Source organism: Aulostomus chinensis, chromosome 11 (assembly GCF_037954235.1).
Source record: "Aulostomus chinensis isolate RoL2024-O1b breed Wild chromosome 11, RoL_Achi_v1.0, whole genome shotgun sequence".
In the NCBI taxonomy this organism is placed as follows: Eukaryota; Metazoa; Chordata; class Actinopteri; order Syngnathiformes; family Aulostomidae; genus Aulostomus; species Aulostomus chinensis.
This window is the reverse complement of record NC_141330.1, coordinates 37794-55702: the sequence shown is the minus strand read 5'-3', so window position 1 is coordinate 55702 and position 17909 is coordinate 37794. Positions and strand designations below refer to the sequence as shown.

The window sequence follows — 17909 nt, the reverse complement described above, 5'->3', positions numbered from 1 at the left end:
CAGCAATAGAAAATACTTTTATAGCAATATTGACAGATGGAAAGATTTGGGTTTTGTGATTATCATGAAAATCAAATCAGCTGTATAAATGCTCTGATCTTTTTATGTTTGGATAAATTAATGTGATGAGGGGTCATCCTGTGAACAACATAGGAAATCACAATGAACCTGTAAAATATGCTGGAACGGTGATGAAACACTCTTTTCTGCCCACAGGCATTTACTTCAGCCTCTCAAGGCTTCCTCAACTCTCTAGTCTATGGGTGGACACGTGTACATCTCTGCCGAGCAGGCAGGGCAGTTTTATCTCAAGACATGAACACTCAAACTCCTCTGCTGCGATCTCAGAAGAAGAGAAGCTACCAGACTCTGCTCACCAGTGGCTGAGCTTGACAACATCTACAATGTGGAAGTGAGCAGCTGTTTTGTACCTCAACAGGAAAGTCTGAACTTTCACTTTCACATGGAGGGAAAACACCAGAGCTGCTTCTGTGCAGGGAAGAAAACTTCCACCTCTGATCATGAAGCAGTGAGGTGAGAAAAAGGGAAGAAGAAGAAGGAGGGGGAATTTATGCTGAGAGGAAGAAACAGATAGAAAACATGATATGAAAGAGACTTGAGTCACTCTGAAAAGCTCAGGTGGGTTCATTTAGATGGTCTTCCCACAGTTACAATTATGGTTGGTAAAGGATGATGTAATAATAATAATAATGATGATAATAGATTAATAAAAGTAAGATAACCACAAGAGGAATTACTGCAAGTCAATGCTCTGCAAGCTGATACAAAAACTGTTAATTGTGGCAAGTAAATTGCATTTTCTATTTTTATAAAAACCCTAAGAAAAGATTTAATGTGTTAATTCTGTAATGAGTTTTGATGGATCAAATGAAGAGTATTTGCAATGTTAATGAGGTACCTCTCAAGCTCCGCATCTACTTCAGTTTTAGTTAACCCACTAACAAAAACTGAGTTACGAACATTTACACCTGCACTTTCCACAATATCCATTGTACTGTTATACTATTACTATATATATATATGTATATATATATATATATATATATATATATATTTTTTTTACTCTCGTCACTCAATAATACTCCACTTTCTCCTGGCTGGCTCGCCAAATTTCTGATACCCACCTCAGCCTTAACTGTTCTCAGCAATGACTGGTGGTACAGATACGTCCCTCTTTAACATTAAAACCCTATGGACCAGTAAATCAGAAGGCTAAATTCGCTACAGGAGAAAGGGGTATTTTAAATTGTAATGAGTGACAGAGTAAAGGATTCAATTGACAACAGGTAGGTTTTTGTGTATTGAATTATATTGGTAAAAACTAGAAAAGTAGAAAAAAAAAACAGAAAAAAAACAGTGTCCATTTACAGATAAGCTTTGTCACAATGTTTCACAAATTATACCCAAAATAAATAAGAAGGTCGCAGTCCTTGTTGGATGGCTCGCCACAACCACTGGGCTTTGCCTTCTACCTTACAGAGCAGGGAAGAACCCAGCAGAAGAAAATCTTCATCTTGAACCATGGTAAAGAAAAGACCCAGCCTATAATAGTCCAGAAATAAATCACTGTGACGCCCTTATAACAATTACACTTTTTCATAGCTATATGCACATAAACAAGCACAAATATAACCAGCATCATTGTAATTGTTATTTTTGTACATTAAATTCACTTAACATATTTTGAAATACTAAGAAACAAAATAGCTTATTAATTCTTCTCTCTTTTTACTCACTCACATAAAAAACAGCGTGAGAGCAACGTAAACACAGCACATCATGTAAACTTTTTTTTTGTCTTTTACACATTAACATGAAATAACGTCTCTTTAACTCATTAACTTTAGCATATTACACCAGCTTATACACATTTTACTTTGTTGATGAGGCTAATATTATATTTTACTCACCAGAAACTCAGCAGTATTTAAACATACACTTCTTCAAATTAAATGTCACCCACACGGCTCATCAGCAGTCCAGCTCTCACTTAAAAGAAACGGGGACAGCACGGGAGTTCAGCATGACTTCTTTTCCGTTATTTTGCAGTTGCAACGTAGCGAGGCAGCGGCTAACAAGCTAGCTAACCGCACTCGTTAATGGCAAAACTTACAGGTTCCTCGCATCCTCTAAAAGCACGGTCCGCAACTCGACCCACAGGAAAAAAAGAGAGAAAGGACTCCGGTCTCCGCGCAGAATTAAAAACAGCATCTGTCTTCCCAAAATCTTGCTCTCTTACACCAAAAGCTCATTCTAGCTGCAGTGAAATGTCCGCCTGCCGCTAACATCGTTCAAGTCCGGAAGAGAGAGAGAGCGGAAGGAGACCCCTGACCTTGACGCGTCCGATCTGTTACGTTGCGTCAAGTGAACTCCGCATGTCACCTGAATCTTTTACTTCACTTTTTTTTTTTTAATTTTTAAGGCACATTCACATGAAATAAAATACCCTTTTTAACAGATATAATAATTTGTGTATTATTAATGTTTTTAACCTATTTATTGACCCTTTTTAATATTTTTAACCATGAACTAAATTATTTATTCCATGTAAAATCATTTTAGGCTTATTTATTTAATCAACCTTGATGTTTATGTATTTATTTATAGAGCCTAGTAACCTGGGTTACACCCTCCCCTCTTAAAAAGGTGTATACGTCCCGTTACACCCACAGGACTAAAAACTGGCTTGGGGGTTACTTGGGGATGTCTGCAAAGTTCTGGTTCTTCAGTGCATTTGCAAGGGCAAGGTTAATGCCTTGGAAGAGTGATTGAACTATAGGCAGCAGGGGATTTCCCAATTGGCCATATTGCATGCGCCTCCGGGATCGCGTTCTTCGGCACTCCAGTCCAACGAAGAGTCCAATTTAGCAGCCAGCCAATCGGCGGCTCGCTTTAGCCAGCAGATGATTTGATTGGTCGACGGCATCCGGCTACCTTTTTCCTGGTGTGCTCGGCGTTTTCCGTCACTGTTCTTCTGCGACTCCGTCAGGTAAGTCTCGCTGCGCTCTTCCTCGCGCTACAAAGACCAGAAACTTTGGAAAAACTTTACCACGCCGAATGACGGACTTTGGGGTGTCTTCTCCTTGATATTTCTTGCGACTGTTTGCACTTTTTCACACCGAATGACGGACTACTTGGCGTTGTTATTTCTTGCGACTGTTTGGAGCTTTGCGGCTTCTGCGAGCGGACTTCGCGCTGTACGTTTGCACGAACGCAGGAATGGGGAAAAAAAAAAAGAGACATGTTATCGCTTCCATGCAAACGTCCTTCTTGAAGCAATAAACACCACGTATTTATGTCGGTGTCGTGTCCGAACGTGTAGCTCCCGTTTGAGTGTCTTAACCTGGACGGAGGTACGGCGTTTTTTCCGCCGCCATGGACGCCAACAGTTCCGCTATATTTAATTATTTATTTGTATATATATATATATTTTTTATCTGTTGATGAATATACATTGCTCATTATACTTGAATGAATGAACGAATGAATGAGGCAGGCGCTGTGAGTGACAGAGTGCATTTTCTGTCGTGTGTGCGCCCGCCCGTGCACTTGACTACAGGCGTCATGCTAAAAGAGGGTGTTTTGCGTGACTCTTTGCAGAATGGCATTTAAACCAGACTTCCGTTTTCACGGTGAAAAATCCACCGAGCTCACCCTGGCTCCTACGCCTGCGGCGACGGTGCTGACCCGAACCGGCCAAGCGCAGGTCACGCAGGTCAAGAAGCCCGACCTGGTGAGGGAGGAGGCGAAGACCCGGGTGCTCCAGGCCGGAGGTGACCCTGGTTGCTTCCAGCTGGTGCTCAGTGAGAGCGAGCTCCAGTTTGGCAAATACCGGGGTCAAACGTTCAAGTGGCTGCTGAGCAACGACGTGGGCTACGCCAGCAGCCTCTTGGTTGCTCACCTGCACGAGAGGGACAGCGGGGACACTGGCGAGTCGCCCCTGACCGCCAACAAGGACGCCCTCGCCTCCTACGCACGCCTCTTCCCAGAAATGTCCACCACCATCGAGAGGCGCAGGATGTGCGAGGGGCACTCCTCGGTGCGTGGCATGGACGGGGACGTGGTGAGTTTCGGGGCTCACTCCGGGGTGACCCTGCGGGACCTCTATGACTCCCCCCTCGGCGAAAGGAGATCGTAAGTGTTGCTCTCTGTGAGGCGCACGTCTGGTTCAAATGACGGGACGGCCAGGCCTTGACTGTTTGTTGTCTCGCTGTCTGCAGTTATGTGCAGTGGGTGAAGAGGCAGAGGGTGAGGCCTGGGTCGCGTATGTATGTGCTTCAGACCTACATACTGGCCAGGGATGTGGAAGCTGCAGCACCAGCCTCCTCCCACCAGCCAGCACAGCGGCCCTCATCCAGTAAGTTCCTCCTGTTTCTTCACATTTCGCCCGTGTGAGCGCACTTGACTTGTGTACTTATTCTTTTCCACGTGTGATTACAGGCGCCGCATTCGTCGACCCCTCTGAGCCCTCCGACACAGATCTCCTCACCGCTGCCGTGGAAGTGGAGTCTCGTAAGTGAATGTTGACTCGTGGTGTGTGTGTGTGTTTGTACACGTTCTGGTGTGTGACACTTGTGTGTTGGTGTGTCACATACAGAGATGGGTGACACTGGGCCAGCTGTCACTCCACCCAAACCCTCCCTCTTCCGGACCCCCCCTCCCCCTGGCAAGCCCGCGGGGGATGAAGGAGGACGGTCCGAGACCCCTGCCCCATCCTCCTCCGGTGCACAGGTACAGAGATGTATATCACGCGTGTCAAAGAGCTGAAACCTAAAAGCTAGAAATCGGTGTCTAGACATCACCGCTGACTGATCAATGTGACGCTCGCAGCTGCTGCCCAATGGCTGGAGGCAGACGCTGCCGGAGGAGAACCAGGAATGGCTGGGCCGGGCCCTCTTCACGCGCGACGCCAGAGGGAGATCGGTCCTCACCCCGGACCTCCGCATGTGGTGGCACCCCCCTGGGCCCCGTCCGCTGTACGCGCAGCTCCCCTCCTCCCACCACGCCTTCTATCACACCCGCTTCTGCCTTTGGCTGCCCTACAAGTTGTGGGCATACAGGCTGGTGTGCCCCGACTGCGACCGCCGACTGGTTGGAGCTGGGCTCTACAAAACGGTGCGGAGAGTCCTGGACGCCACGGGCTGGTACTTCATGGGCACTGAATACCTGGAGTGCGGCTCGTGCAAACGGAAGTACGCAGCCTGGGCGCCCTGCGTCGTGGAGCAGCTGGCCCAGCCCCACCAGGAAATGTTCCCGGCCGTCCTCACCTACAAGTAAGCAGCAGCGGCACGACAACACGCTCGGGACATGTGAGAACGCATGAAACGCAGGCCTGAATACTGACAGCGTTTTACGATGGTAGCACTTGTTGTTGTTGGTGTGGGGGTGTCATGTGATAACGCCCTTTTGATATTCAATTCTTCCATCCTCCTTTGACAGGCTGTCCTGTGACAAAGCGGTCATCGGGCAGCTCAAGGAGCGCACCCTGGGCAACTCGGCATCCCGCCTCTGCGCCTACCTGGAGGAGCAGCACTGCTGGGACTGGATGACCAGGTCCATGTTGTACCTGTCGGTGCTGCGCAAGCTCGGGGTGCCGGGTTTCCAACAACAGCCCGGGCGCGTGTCGCTCCCGCCCATGCACCCGGTACCCTCCGTCCACTGGCTCCTCTCCGTCTACGTACGAGAAGCCCTCCCTCGTCTGACGGAGACCAAAGCCAGGGTCACGTCCATCATCAAGATGGACTCCACCAAAAAGGCAAGCTGTCACATTTTTGGTCAAGTGTGGACTGACTGGCGCTGACAGGTGACGGGGGGGGGGGGGGGGGGGGAGAGAGAGAGAAAACAACAGCAGGGGATTACTCGCATTTCTCCTCCATCGCAGATGACCAAGAAGCTCGCGGGGATAAGGCGCCGGGACTGCCGAGTGGGTGACCAATGTGGGCAACCAGCACGGGCAGGTACTCATCTCTGTCCTCACCGCCGCTGAGGGGGACGGGCTTGCGCCCATGGCGGACGGGCTGGTGTGGAGGTACAGGGAGGCTGGACGGGACCCTCCACGGGTCCTGTACGTGGACCGGGACTGCTGCAAAGTAAGGGGTGGAAGTGTGTGCGTGAGAGAGAGAGAGAGAGTGTCGGTGCCTGCGTACACGTGTCAAGTTTTCCTCCTCCAACGCATCTTCCTCTCCTTGGGCAGGTAGCGGCCATGTTTGCAGGCTGGGAGCAGCTGGTGGTGCGCCTGGACGTGTGGCACCTCATGCGCCGCTTCGCTAGAGGCGTCACCACTGACAGCCACCAGCTGTACCCCACCTTCATGGCCCGCTTGTCCTTGGCCGTGTTTGTGTGGGACGGCGGGGACGTGGCTCGCCTGGTGGAGGCCAAGCAATCCCAGCAGGGGAGGGACGCCAGGGTGACACCCACGCCCAGGGAGCTGGCCCGCCACTGCCGCCGTCGGACCAGGGGAGCCCGGGTGACGGAGCAGCTCATCCAGGAGCTGCTGGACTCCTTCTGGGACCTGACGGACACCATGGGGGTCCCGCTCATTAACCGCGGCAGGATGGAGGACATCTGGAGGATGCAGCGTCGCCACCTGGCTTGCATCCAGGATCCGGATCCCGGATCCCTGTCAAATCTGAGTTTGTTACGTTCAGCAGTCTTTGAAGCATTCTCTGTGGCGACTCTGTAGCTTTCCTCTAGGCGGCCCTTTAAATCATGCACATACTGGGAGTGTGACTTGGGTTCATGGTTCACAGGCAGGCCGAATGCCAAATCAACTGGAAGCCGGGGTTGCCTGCCAAACATCAGTTCATAGGGACTGAAACCGGTAACATCATTCCGTATGCAGTTATAGGCGTGCACTAGGGGCTTGACAAACTCCCTCCAGTGAGCCTTGTCCTTGTTCTCCAGGGTTCCCAACATTTGGAGGAGGGTCCGATTGAACTTCTCCACAGGATGATAAGGGGTCGTCCTAATCTTTTGAATGCCAGCAATGGAACACAGTTCTCTTATGGTGCGCGATTCAAAATCCGGACCCTGGTCACTCAGGAGTTTCTCTGGGAATCCATAGTGCACTCGGAAGTTCTCCCATAAGCACTTAGCCACAGTCTGCGCCTTTTGGTTTCGAGTTGGGATTGCGACTGAGTACTTGGTGAAATGGTCCGTTAGCACTAATATATATCTTTTGTGTTGCTCCGATCAGGCTCCACTGAGAGAAAATCCATACAGACCAGTTCCAACAGTCTGCTAGTCTTGATGTTACACAGAGGAGCTGCTCTCTCAGTCGGCTTCTTCCGGCGCACACAATGCTCACACATCTTGACCTTCTGCTCTACATAGGCTGACATTCTGGGCCAATAGAAACGTGACCTCACAAGATCGAGAGTCCGTTCTATGCCGAGATGACCCAGGTCATCATGTAGGCCTTTTAACGCTTTTGCTCTCAGTTCAGTCGGTAGGACAAGTTGGTATGTGACGCTTCCATTCTCGGAGCCACAAAACGAGATCTGGGAGCTCTTGTTTCAGGGAAGGAGGTGGCATCCCTCCAGACTCCTTGTGCTCAATGACCACCTTGAGATCAGGGTCAGCTCTTTGCTTTGTCCTTATCTCCTCTTCAGACCAATGACCAATTACAGGGAGACCATGGTCATCTTCCTGTTGGAAACCACTGGGTAGAGCATCAGAGTGGATGGCAAGAGACTCAATAAGCGTGACTGATGGAGTTGGACATGTGGAGTTTCTGTGGGACCACTCAACATCATGCCTCTCACAGATGGCTCTCACAGCGTCAGGAAGGATGGCATCTGAAGTGTTCCGATCCGTCAGGTAATGCAATGTGAACTGTTTGATCCTTTCACGCTCTTTTCTCCAGACAGCATCATCCTGGAGCTCTCCGTGAGGACGACGAGAAGGCCGTCTGCATCTTGATTCTGGGTTCCTGCTCTATATTGGAGCTTGAAGTTGTACGTTGATAGAGCTGACAACCACCTGTAGCTCGTGGCATCCAACTTCGCTGAAGTCAATATGTAAGTTAAGGGATTACTGTCCGTGATGACAGTGAAGTCTGTGCCGTACAGGTAATCACTAAACTTGGCGGTGACAGCCCACTTTAGGGCGAGGAACTCCAATTTGTGAGCGGGGTATTTTGCTTCACTCTTTGTCAACCCTCTGCTTGCAAAAGCGATAGCCCTGATCTGTCCCTCTTGTTCCTGGTACAAAGCTGCACCAAGCCCTGTTGTGCTCGCATCAGTATGTAGGATGTAGGCGAGTTTGGGGTCGGCGAAGCCTAAAACAGGTGCTGTGGTGAGCTTGTCAATGATCTCTTCAAATGCCTTTTGACAGTCTGTAGTCCACCTGCTCCCAAAGGATTCTTTTGGGTGGAAGTACAGGTGAGTCTTTTCTTTCTCTGGACTGTTTTTTCTGAGAGGTGAGTACCCTGCTGTGAGGTCATTTAGAGGTTTGGTGATCTTTGAATAGTCCTTCACGAACCTTCTATAATACCCAGAAAAGCCCAGGAAGGAGCGAAGTTCTTTGAGGTTCTTGGGTACTGGCCAGGTCTTTAAGGCCTCAATCTTTTGTGGGTCTGTCTCGACGCCGTGCTGGGAGACAATGTGACCAAGGTATCGAACAGAGGTTTGGAAAAACTTGCATTTTTCTGATGACAACTTTAACCCATACTCTTTAAGCCTGTTAAGTACCTGTAGTCGTCTTGACTCGTGCTGCTCCAAGGTGTCTGAGAAAACTATGATGTCATCAATGAAGACCAGCGCCTCTTGGCGGTTGAGATCCCCCACGCATCTTTCCATCAGGCGCTGGAACGTGCTTGGCGCATTAGTAACCCCCTGTGGCATTCTGTTAAATTCCCAGAAGCCTAGGGGGCACACAAACGCAGTCTTCGGTTTATCAGCTTCTTCCATTTCGACTTGGTAATAACCTGATTTTAAATCGAAGACTGAAAGCCATTTAGAGCCAGTTAAGAGGGAAAACACTTCCTCTAAGTTTGGTAGAGCATAGGCATCTTTTATGGTCTGTGAGTTGAGTTTCCTGAAATCGACGCACAGCCTCACAGAACCATCTTTCTTCCGCTCAATGACAATAGGAGATGCGAAGGGGGATTCAGACTCACGTATGACACCGGAGTTGAGCAGCTCTTGAAGGTGTTTCTTGACTGCATCTACATCGTATGGATGGATGGGTCTGGGTCGGTGTTTGAAGGGGGTGTTGTCGCTCAGTTTGATATGATGCTTTGTTTTGTCCGTATGACCAAAGTCCATGTCATGTTGGGAGAAAACCTCTGGCATGCTGTTTAGCAGCTTTGTGATTCGCTCTTTCCATTCTGGCGGCAGGGGGGAATCCCCAAAGTTAAACTCCATCCTTTGGGTCTCCCGAGTGGTCACATAAGTGGGGGGTCCCTTCCCCATAACTTGTTGCACAGCATGAACATCGGCCAGCACTGTTCTCGGCGGAATGACGATGTCATGTTGAGTCTCATTTTTCAGCAGGATTGACAACGAGCTAGGCCGCTTCTCAGGTAAGGTGCACAAGGAGGTAGCAACTAATAATCCACCCGGAAGAGATGACACAGAGGAGGCCTCCACAACAGCCCACTTCTCCTGATGAGTACTGCTCAGATGGACCTGCCCCTCCATGACGACTGTGCAGCCCGCTGGCACCAATTCAGGAGTGTTGCTTTGCACCTTTACCAACCCCAGAGCCCCAGCACTTGCCTGTCTTCGCCGTACTTCAAGGCTTCTCAGCAACACTCTGTAGCCAGGAAGGAATGACTGGGGGCGGCATTCATGTCTGTCGATGTAGTCAGAGTAGAGGGCATCCAATGACTTAGTGCCAATGAGGATTTGGGGCACACTGCCCAAATCAGGGACAACCAATGCTAATGTAGGGACCACAGTCTCTTCACCCAAGAACTCCTCTGGAAACATCAGGTCAAACTCTACATATCCGAGATAGGGCACATCCTCTCCATTGGCTCCTTGTACTTGCAGCTCTTCATCCAGAAGATCATCCAGAGATTTTAAGGAATGATGGGACAGGTGAGCCCAGAAGAATGACAGTGGGACAGTAGTCACCTGAGATCCGGTATCTAGCAAGCAGTTGACTTGGTTGTCGTCAATAAAGACTTGGGCGGTGCATTTTGTCCCAATCAGTTTTCGTGGCAGTTTGGTGGATATGATGTTAGCTTTACACCTCGCTACTCTTTTTGTTCTTTTAGGGCGTTTAGTTGGTGTTTCAGTCCCTGTTTGCCCTGCAACAGGGGCTCCTAGTAGTTTAACTGCTGGGCGGCAGTACTGTTATTCTGCAGATCCCACTGCCGCTGTTTCTCTCTGAGCTGCAGATCCCACTGCCGCTGTTTCTCTCTGAGCAGTTGCCTTTTTTCCTCCACCAGAGGGGGATTTGGGTCACTCTCACAGTTAACTGCAAAGTGGGCGTCTTCTCCGCAGTGGAAACAGTACCATGGGCAGGGCCTACCAGTTGCTGCTAGCCCTGGAGTGTACTCTCCACTTACTCTCTTGCTCAATGACTGATTACGAACTCCCATGGAGGAATCTTTGGAAAAAGCAGGTGATGGTACTTGGTGACTCTTAACTTGAGGTGGGGTCACCTGTGCTTGGAAAAGGCCAAGTTCACGTTTCAATGAGTCGATCTGTTTTCGCAATGTACTGATTTCAGTTGTATCAGGACCACTGACTTTCACTTTGCGTGGGGTGGGGGTCTGCATTATAGCGACCTGAGCTTGAATTTCATCAAGCTGATTCTTCAAGACTTCAGTCTCACTAACTTCTTTATCAGGTGTAGTACAACTGCATGAAGCTAGCTGTTGTGCTGTAGCTCTCAGCTTTGGGGCAGCAGGACTTGACTTGTGTTGTCCAAGGTGTTTTTTCATACGGTTGTGTTTGTTTGCCTGTTTGTCTTCCTCTGTTCTGATGAGTAGCACGAGCTCAGCGAAGGAGGGTGGTGTGTTGGTTTTTCGCTCCAACTGAAGATCAGCGATCAGTCCATCATTCCAGCAGCCCCGACAGAACTGCTTTAGGAGATAGCGGTTTCTCTCACTCTCAGCTACGCCACCTCGTCTGACCACAACACTCAGAGCAACCTGCAAGCGGTTCAGAAAGTCAGAAGGCTTCTCATCATTGTTCTGCAGTGTTCCCATAAACCTGGTCAACAGCTCATCTCCATCCTCCACAGAACCATAGACTGAGTCAAGTAGCTCAAGGTACACTGATGGCAAAGCCTGGGGGTTAACATGCTTGATAACGTCAGTAGCTGGAGGCAATAAGCTGTCTAGGATTTTGCGTGTTCTGTGCAAGTCAGACATGGAGGGGTCAGTTAGGAATAAGTCCACATTGGCTCTCCAGGAATCATAATCAAGTTCACTGTTAGGGCGAAGCATCTTCCCAGAGAAGGGTCTGAGGCGAATTGAAGAGTGCAGGGGGGGACATAGCATCATTAGTTCGCATGACATGCTCAACAACGACCCTCTGTACAGCTGGAGGATTTACATCGTTCATGGTGAGTACTGAATGTGTTGATGCAGCTGCGTCACTACTACCGGCTCTGGTTGGTGGGGACCCTTGGTGATGAGTGTTCGAGTTAGCAGCTTGGGGACCACCTCTCGGTCCACCCTGAACACATCTGGGTGATGGAGATGGCGGGAATACAGCTGGTAGGTTCATGACCACCTCAGGTGAGACAGAGCGAAGCAGAAGACAGGACTCTCGCATTACAGGTGTTGACCCTTTGATATTCTCAACTTCACGATCAGTCACATGAGTTTGAGGGATTTTGATTGGTGTAGCTTCAGCAGGTTGACACTTTTTTCTGAACTTATCTTCATCAGTTCTTCCTGCAGCACACTTTCAAATGATCTCCCACTCTTATTAGCAATAGCTTGCAGTTCCTCCAGATACCCTTTGGTGGCGCTACTGCTAGCAGTGCTGGTGTATACAGTATCCAGTGAGCGTACATGAAAGGTAACATTTGCATCTGTTGAGCTCTGATATTTTAGGGGCAATGTGGGCCTAAGTGTTTGCATCCCAGCGCTATTAGAAAATTCCACAATGGAGCAGAGGTGATACTCTGATTCTGCATCATCAATAACTAACACTCTGTTAACAGAACCATAACGTTCAAGGTACCTCTCAACTCCGCATCTACTTCAGTTTTAGTTAACCCGCTAACAAGAACTGAGTTACGAACATTTACACCTGCACTTTCCACAATATCCATTGTACTGTTATACTATTATTACTATATATATATATATATATATATATATATATATATATATATATATATATTTTTTTTTTTTTTTTTTCACTCTCATCACTCAATAATACTCCACTTTCTCCTGGCTGGCTCGCCAAATTTCTGATACCCACCTCAGCCTTAACTGTTCTCAGCAATGACTGGTGGTACAGATACGTCCCTCTTTAACATTAAAACCCTATGGACCAGTAAATCAGAAGGCTAAATTCGCTACAGGAGAAAGGGGTATTTTAAATTGTAATGAGTGACAGAGTAAAGGATTCAATTGACAACAGGTAGGTTTTTGTGTATTGAATTATATTGGTAAAAGCTAGAAAAGTAAAAAAAAAAAAGAGAAACCAGTGTCCATTTACAGATAAGCTTAGTCACAATGTTTCACAAATTATACCCAAAATAAATAAGAAGGTCGCAGTCCTTGTTGGATGGCTCGCCACAACCACTGGGCTTTGCCTTCTACCTTACAGAGCAGGGAAGAACCCAGCAGAAGAAAATCTTCATCTTGAACCATGGTAAAGAAAAGACCCAGCCTATAATAGTCCAGAAATAAATCACTGTGACGCCCTTATAACAATTACACTTTTTCATAGCTATATGCATATAAACAAGCACAAATATAACCAGCATCATTGTAATTGTTATTTTTGTACATTAAATTCACTTAACATATTTTGAAATACTAAGAAACAAAATAGCTTATTAATTCTTCTCTCTTTTTACTCACTCACATAAAAAACAGCGTGAGAGCAACGTAAACACAGCACATCATGTAAACTTTTTTTTTGTCTTTTACACATTAACATGAAATAACGTCTCTTTAACTCATTAACTTTAGCATATTACACCAGCTTATACACATTTTACTTTGTTGATGAGGCTAATATTATATTTTACTCACCAGAAACTCAGCAGTATTTAAACATACACTTCTTCAAATTAAATGTCACCCACACGGCTCATCAGCAGTCCAGCTCTCACTTAAAAGAAACGGGGACAGCACGGGAGTTCAGCATGACTTCTTTTCCGTTATTTTGCAGTTGCAACGTAGCGAGGCAGCGGCTAACAAGCTAGCTAACCGCACTCGTTAATGGCAAAACTTACAGGTTCCTCGCATCCTCTAAAAGCACGGTCCGCAACTCGACCCACAGGAAAAAAAGAGAGAAAGGACTCCGGTCTCCGCGCAGAATTAAAAACAGCATCTGTCTTCCCAAAATCTTGCTCTCTTACACCAAAAGCTCATTCTAGCTGCAGTGAAATGTCCGCCTGCCGCTAACATCGTTCAAGTCCGGAAGAGAGAGAGAGCGGAAGGAGACCCCTGACCTTGACGCGTCCGATCTGTTACGTTGCGTCAAGTGAACTCCGCATGTCACCTGAATCTTTTACTTCACTTTTTTTTTTTTTTTAATTTTAAAGGCACATTCACATGAAATAAAATACCCTTTTTAACAGATATAATAATTTGTGTATTATTAATGTTTTTAACCTATTTATTGACCCTTTTTAATATTTTTAACCATGAACTAAATTATTTATTCCATGTAAAATCATTTTAGGCTTATTTATTTAATCAACCTTGATGTTTATGTATTTATTTATTTAATAAATTGAGGAATCTGGACTTTTCCAAATAGAGCCTAGTAACCTGGGTTACATTAACATCAGAAAAATGTTAAAGATATGAAGACTAAACATGAAAGGAAGAATAAGATGGAAGGTATTGATTATAACTCCCCAAATTTTATTGAAAATGAAGCAACATTTCAAACCAACTGCTTCTGTCCAGCAGGAAATAATAACTTTGAAAGAGAGTGAAATTATTTGGAAAAAGTGATAAAAAATGAGCAAAGTGTAGGAAAGAAAGCAGACAAACCATTAAGGCAATAAATATCAGGCACTATGAATGTTACACTTTCTACATGTGAGCGCTCCACTCCGCTCATCTAATTTCTGCCTTTGAGTGTTTTTGCTTTTTCAAATTCGATGGGTGCAATCAGAGCCAGCAAGCACTGTGACGGGACAATGTGCTCTAAACAAAGGTAAACTACAGTTGTTGTTTTTCTTTTTTAACAATGAAATTACGTATTATAAAAGAGCAGAATGTCTATGAATGGTGAAGTTTGTGTACCAACAAATGTTATCTGAATTACCATAATTTCTCAGCTATCATCAATCCGATAGATGTGTTGGAAACTTAAGTTGATCGTGTTTAGCAGCAAGCGACTAAAAAAATGTCAAAGCTGTAATATCATCTTGAATTGTAACAAGCTGTTGAAGATAAACATGTAAATGTTTGTTCCCATACTGGAAGTGGAAACTGGCCCTCTTGAAGGAATCCTGACCACTAGAGGAAATGTGCTTGTCTGACTCTACACGGGAGGGACAACGAGAGTATTTCCCCGAATAGTTGGTGTTACTTTAAATGAGTATTTAACATCTCTACTTGAGTAGAAACTGATTAGGGGTTCTGTGACTCAGTCTCTGTGAGTTTCCATGTTGCTGACCAACCATGCAGAAACTGATCACATGGCCTTGCTACTTTCATGAAGATCGCAGGAGCCCATAAGCTCACTCATTTTGCAGTGCGTTCCACCAGAATCTGCAGAACATGGAATTTACGATTCAATGAGGCCTCAGCTGCTCTGAAATGTGTAATTTCCTGTATTCACTGCAGGATAACTGCCACAGGAAATACATCATGTCTGAAATGCCTTACAATCAATCAATCATACTTTATTTATAAAGCGCTTTTCATACATTACATGTAACTCAGAGTGCTTGACATAGACAATTAAAAGCATTCCCTCAAACCCTAACCACCCCAAAGTTCACACACACACACACACACACACACACACACACACACACACACACACACACACACACTGTTTCACTCATGCACAAACTTGCACACATACACAGCCTCTCGTACTCAGTTGAATGTCCATTATTCTAGTATGAGTACAGATGAAGCAGCCAAGAAAGCGAGCCGTCTGCACCAGGAGCAGGGAGGCAGCCATAGCCACAGGACAACGATGCATGGCCCAGAGGAGAGATGAGGCAGAGACATCAAACCTCCACCAGGAACCTGCGAGATGTCAGGAGCCACAGCTCCCAGAACAGAGAGCTCCCCCAGGGGAAACACTGGAGATCCTATAGGATAGTGTTTTAGTTTGTATCTATCTTTATTCTTTTATCATTATAATGATAAAAGAATAAGGATAGATACAAAGTAAAATATGAAGAAAAGCTAAGAACTACAATAGAAAATAGGATAATTTAAAAACAAGATAGGAAAGAATAAAATTCATAAATAGAAAATGAATGCCTAAAATTAATAAACGTTATGAGTAAAATAAATATTAATGAAAAGCTGAGTTAAAAAGATTTGTCTTGAGCCTGCTCTTACAACTTGAACATTGTCTGCGGACCTGAGGTCCTTGGGCAGGCTGGTCCAAGGACACTCAAGGCCATAATACTTAAAAGACACCTGGCCTTGAGTGTCCTGACCTTAGGAATGACTAGAAGTCCACTCCCAGTGGAGCGCAGGGTCCACAAAGGTTCACAAGGAAAAAGCAGTTCTGAAAGGTAAGGAGGTTTAAGACCATGAAGACATTTAAAACCGGACTTCCGGGTTAATCCATGCGTGAGTAAGACACTGGTTGCAGTGCTCCTGCAGTCTAACTTAAAAAAAAAAAGTTATTTGAGATGAAATGGGTCAGCCAACAAACGATGTAGGAACTTTAATAGCCAAATAAATGACAATTTCTCGCTGTTACGTTTGATTACACAGTTAACTACGACCATGCCAAGAGGTTCCTGCTGAGATACTCAAGCAGGCCTGGCAGCCTTGGAAATGCCTGAGGAGGAGTCCTCAGGTGGAGATGCCCCAAACCACGGAACCCTCACGGTGCTGCAGGCTATCGCGTCCCTCCATGCTAAACTACGTTCATTAAATACGGAGATTGTGGACATAATGGACACAAGAATTGAGCAACTCTCGACCACCATCAGAGGTGAATTAACAGCTCTCAAAACCGAAACCAACACCGCAATCTTAGCTGTTGAAGCTAAGTGAGCCTGCTACTCAGCTATCGGACCCGCACCGCAGCGCGACCAGTGCCGCCGACACAATCGTCAAGCTTGAGCCGGAAGTTGGACAGAGACAGCGACGGAATTCGCGGGCAGCACTTCGGAGCTACAGGTGGAGAGCCATTAGGTAAGCCACTTGAATAACTGGACAGAGTGACTTCATCTATTTTGTCTAAGTGATTGTTGCTTTTATGTTTTTGTCCTGATGGACTGTATAACCACCAGTTTGAACTACACGGAGAAAACGCTGGTCCGGTTCTCAACACCCTATTTTGGTCTCTGCTACTGCGCTGGAGTATTAGGTTTATCATCATGGGTCCTGCTAATATTTTATTTTAGACATTTGGCAATCTTAAACTGTTTGCTTTACACTGTAAAAAATGCTTAATATACCCACAGTTTGATGGAACTCTAAGTTTTATATTTTTCCTCTGTACTTTTTCCTTTTTTATTTACTAAGCAAGATTACTACTCTCATTCACATGCTTCAGTGAGCTTGCATATTTCATTTTTCAATACTGTTGCAACCCTATCCCCTCGATACCTAAATCCCCATGATTTTAATTCATGCCATTTATCTCCCCTTTTTATTTTAATTTAATTCATTTATTTGATATGGACCCTTTTCAATGCATGTATCTTGGGCTTCTTGGTTATATTGTCTGTTGATGTAGGCTCACATGTTTTATTTCTTAAAACTTTATTGACTGCGGAGTTACCTTTACAGTATATTTTCTCTAAGGTTGACACTAGATGAACCATATATTTTAGGGAGGTTTCACACCCTTGTGTTATTGACATTAACATCTTTTTTTCTTTTATTTCCTTTGCTGTTATCTTCTTCTTCTTGTGTTTGGTTTTAGTAGCGGCCGCACAGTGTGAGGCTTTATGCTTTTGTTGGTAGCATGGGTGTTCTGCTGTATGGTAAATAATTTTTGTGATGCAAAGGAAACACTAAGACTTTGCCAAGTTTTCTTTCTCCAATACAGGACTGTAGTGTAACTCAAGGTAGTGGACAGGGAGGCCTAACTTGCACCACCTGGAATGTGAAAGGGCTGAAACACCCAGTGAAGAGGGGTAAAGTGCTTTTCTATTTGAAATCTTAGTGCTCTGACATTATGTTCCTTCAAGAAACCCACCTTAGGAAAGACTCCCGAACTAGGTTGAGGAGTAGATGGATTGGTCAAAGTTATCACTCAACTTTTTCTGCTAAGGTCAGAGGTGTATTCATTTTAATCTGTAAAGGGGTTTCATTTTGACACCTTTCAACCAAAACTGATGTGGAGGGTCACTATCTTATTGTTACTGGAGAAATCTACTCCACCGATATCACTTAGGTTCGTCTTTACGGTCCTAATTTTAATACCCTGGCTTTGTTTAAGTGGGTGTTCTCTCTATTAACGGTTATATGGCAAACTAATTTTATCATTGGGGGTGACTAAAATTTTTACTCTTGACACGTATATGGACTGCTCCTCTAAGAAACAGGACCCACACTCTAACTCAAGAGACTTCCTAAAAGCATA

General features: G+C 45.8%; 2 protein-coding genes and 2 long non-coding RNA genes across 5 annotated transcripts in view; 2 read left to right on the top strand and 2 right to left on the bottom strand.

Moving 5' to 3' along the window:
* The window catches only part of tmem116 (transmembrane protein 116), a 19067-nt gene extending 16422 nt beyond the window's left edge, over positions 1-2645 (top strand). For both annotated transcript variants that reach the window (XM_086217436.1, XM_086217437.1), the window contains exon 13: positions 217-2645. In XM_086217436.1, coding sequence (XP_086073562.1) covers positions 217-387 — 171 coding nt within the window. In that variant the 3' untranslated portion in view covers positions 388-2645. The remainder of the gene's footprint in view (positions 1-216) is intronic.
* Positions 397-17909, top strand: LOC147252706 (uncharacterized). Its single transcript, XM_086217434.1, has 10 exons — positions 397-534; positions 3622-4155; positions 4242-4378; positions 4462-4533; positions 4619-4752; positions 4852-5294; positions 5461-5776; positions 5903-6110; positions 6215-11245; positions 16085-17909. Exons 1-8 carry the CDS (start codon positions 464-466, stop codon positions 6005-6007), a joined length of 1812 nt encoding a protein of 603 aa, XP_086073560.1. The 5' UTR covers positions 397-463; the 3' UTR covers positions 6008-6110; positions 6215-11245; positions 16085-17909.
* On the bottom strand, positions 1134-3342 carry LOC147252708 (uncharacterized). Its single transcript, XR_015118458.1, has 3 exons — positions 2135-3342; positions 1932-2010; positions 1134-1563 (listed from the first exon to the last, which is right to left on the bottom strand). It is a non-coding gene; the product is annotated as an uncharacterized LOC147252708 (long non-coding RNA).
* On the bottom strand, positions 12465-13734 carry LOC147252707 (uncharacterized). Its single transcript, XR_015118457.1, has 3 exons — positions 13396-13734; positions 13193-13271; positions 12465-12824 (listed from the first exon to the last, which is right to left on the bottom strand). It is a non-coding gene; the product is annotated as an uncharacterized LOC147252707 (long non-coding RNA).

Bases quoted from the DNA above. Each gene is read 5' to 3' on its own strand.
- LOC147252706 (XM_086217434.1), top strand. From the start codon at position 464: ATGGAGGGAAAACACCAGAGCTGCTTCTGTGCAGGGAAGAAAACTTCC. The intron at 4,534-4,618 runs GTAAGTGAATGT...TGTCACATACAG, and splicing joins TGCCGTGGAAGTGGAGTCTC to AGATGGGTGACACTGGGCCA. The intron at 5,295-5,460 runs GTAAGCAGCAGC...CTCCTTTGACAG, and splicing joins CCGGCCGTCCTCACCTACAA to GCTGTCCTGTGACAAAGCGG.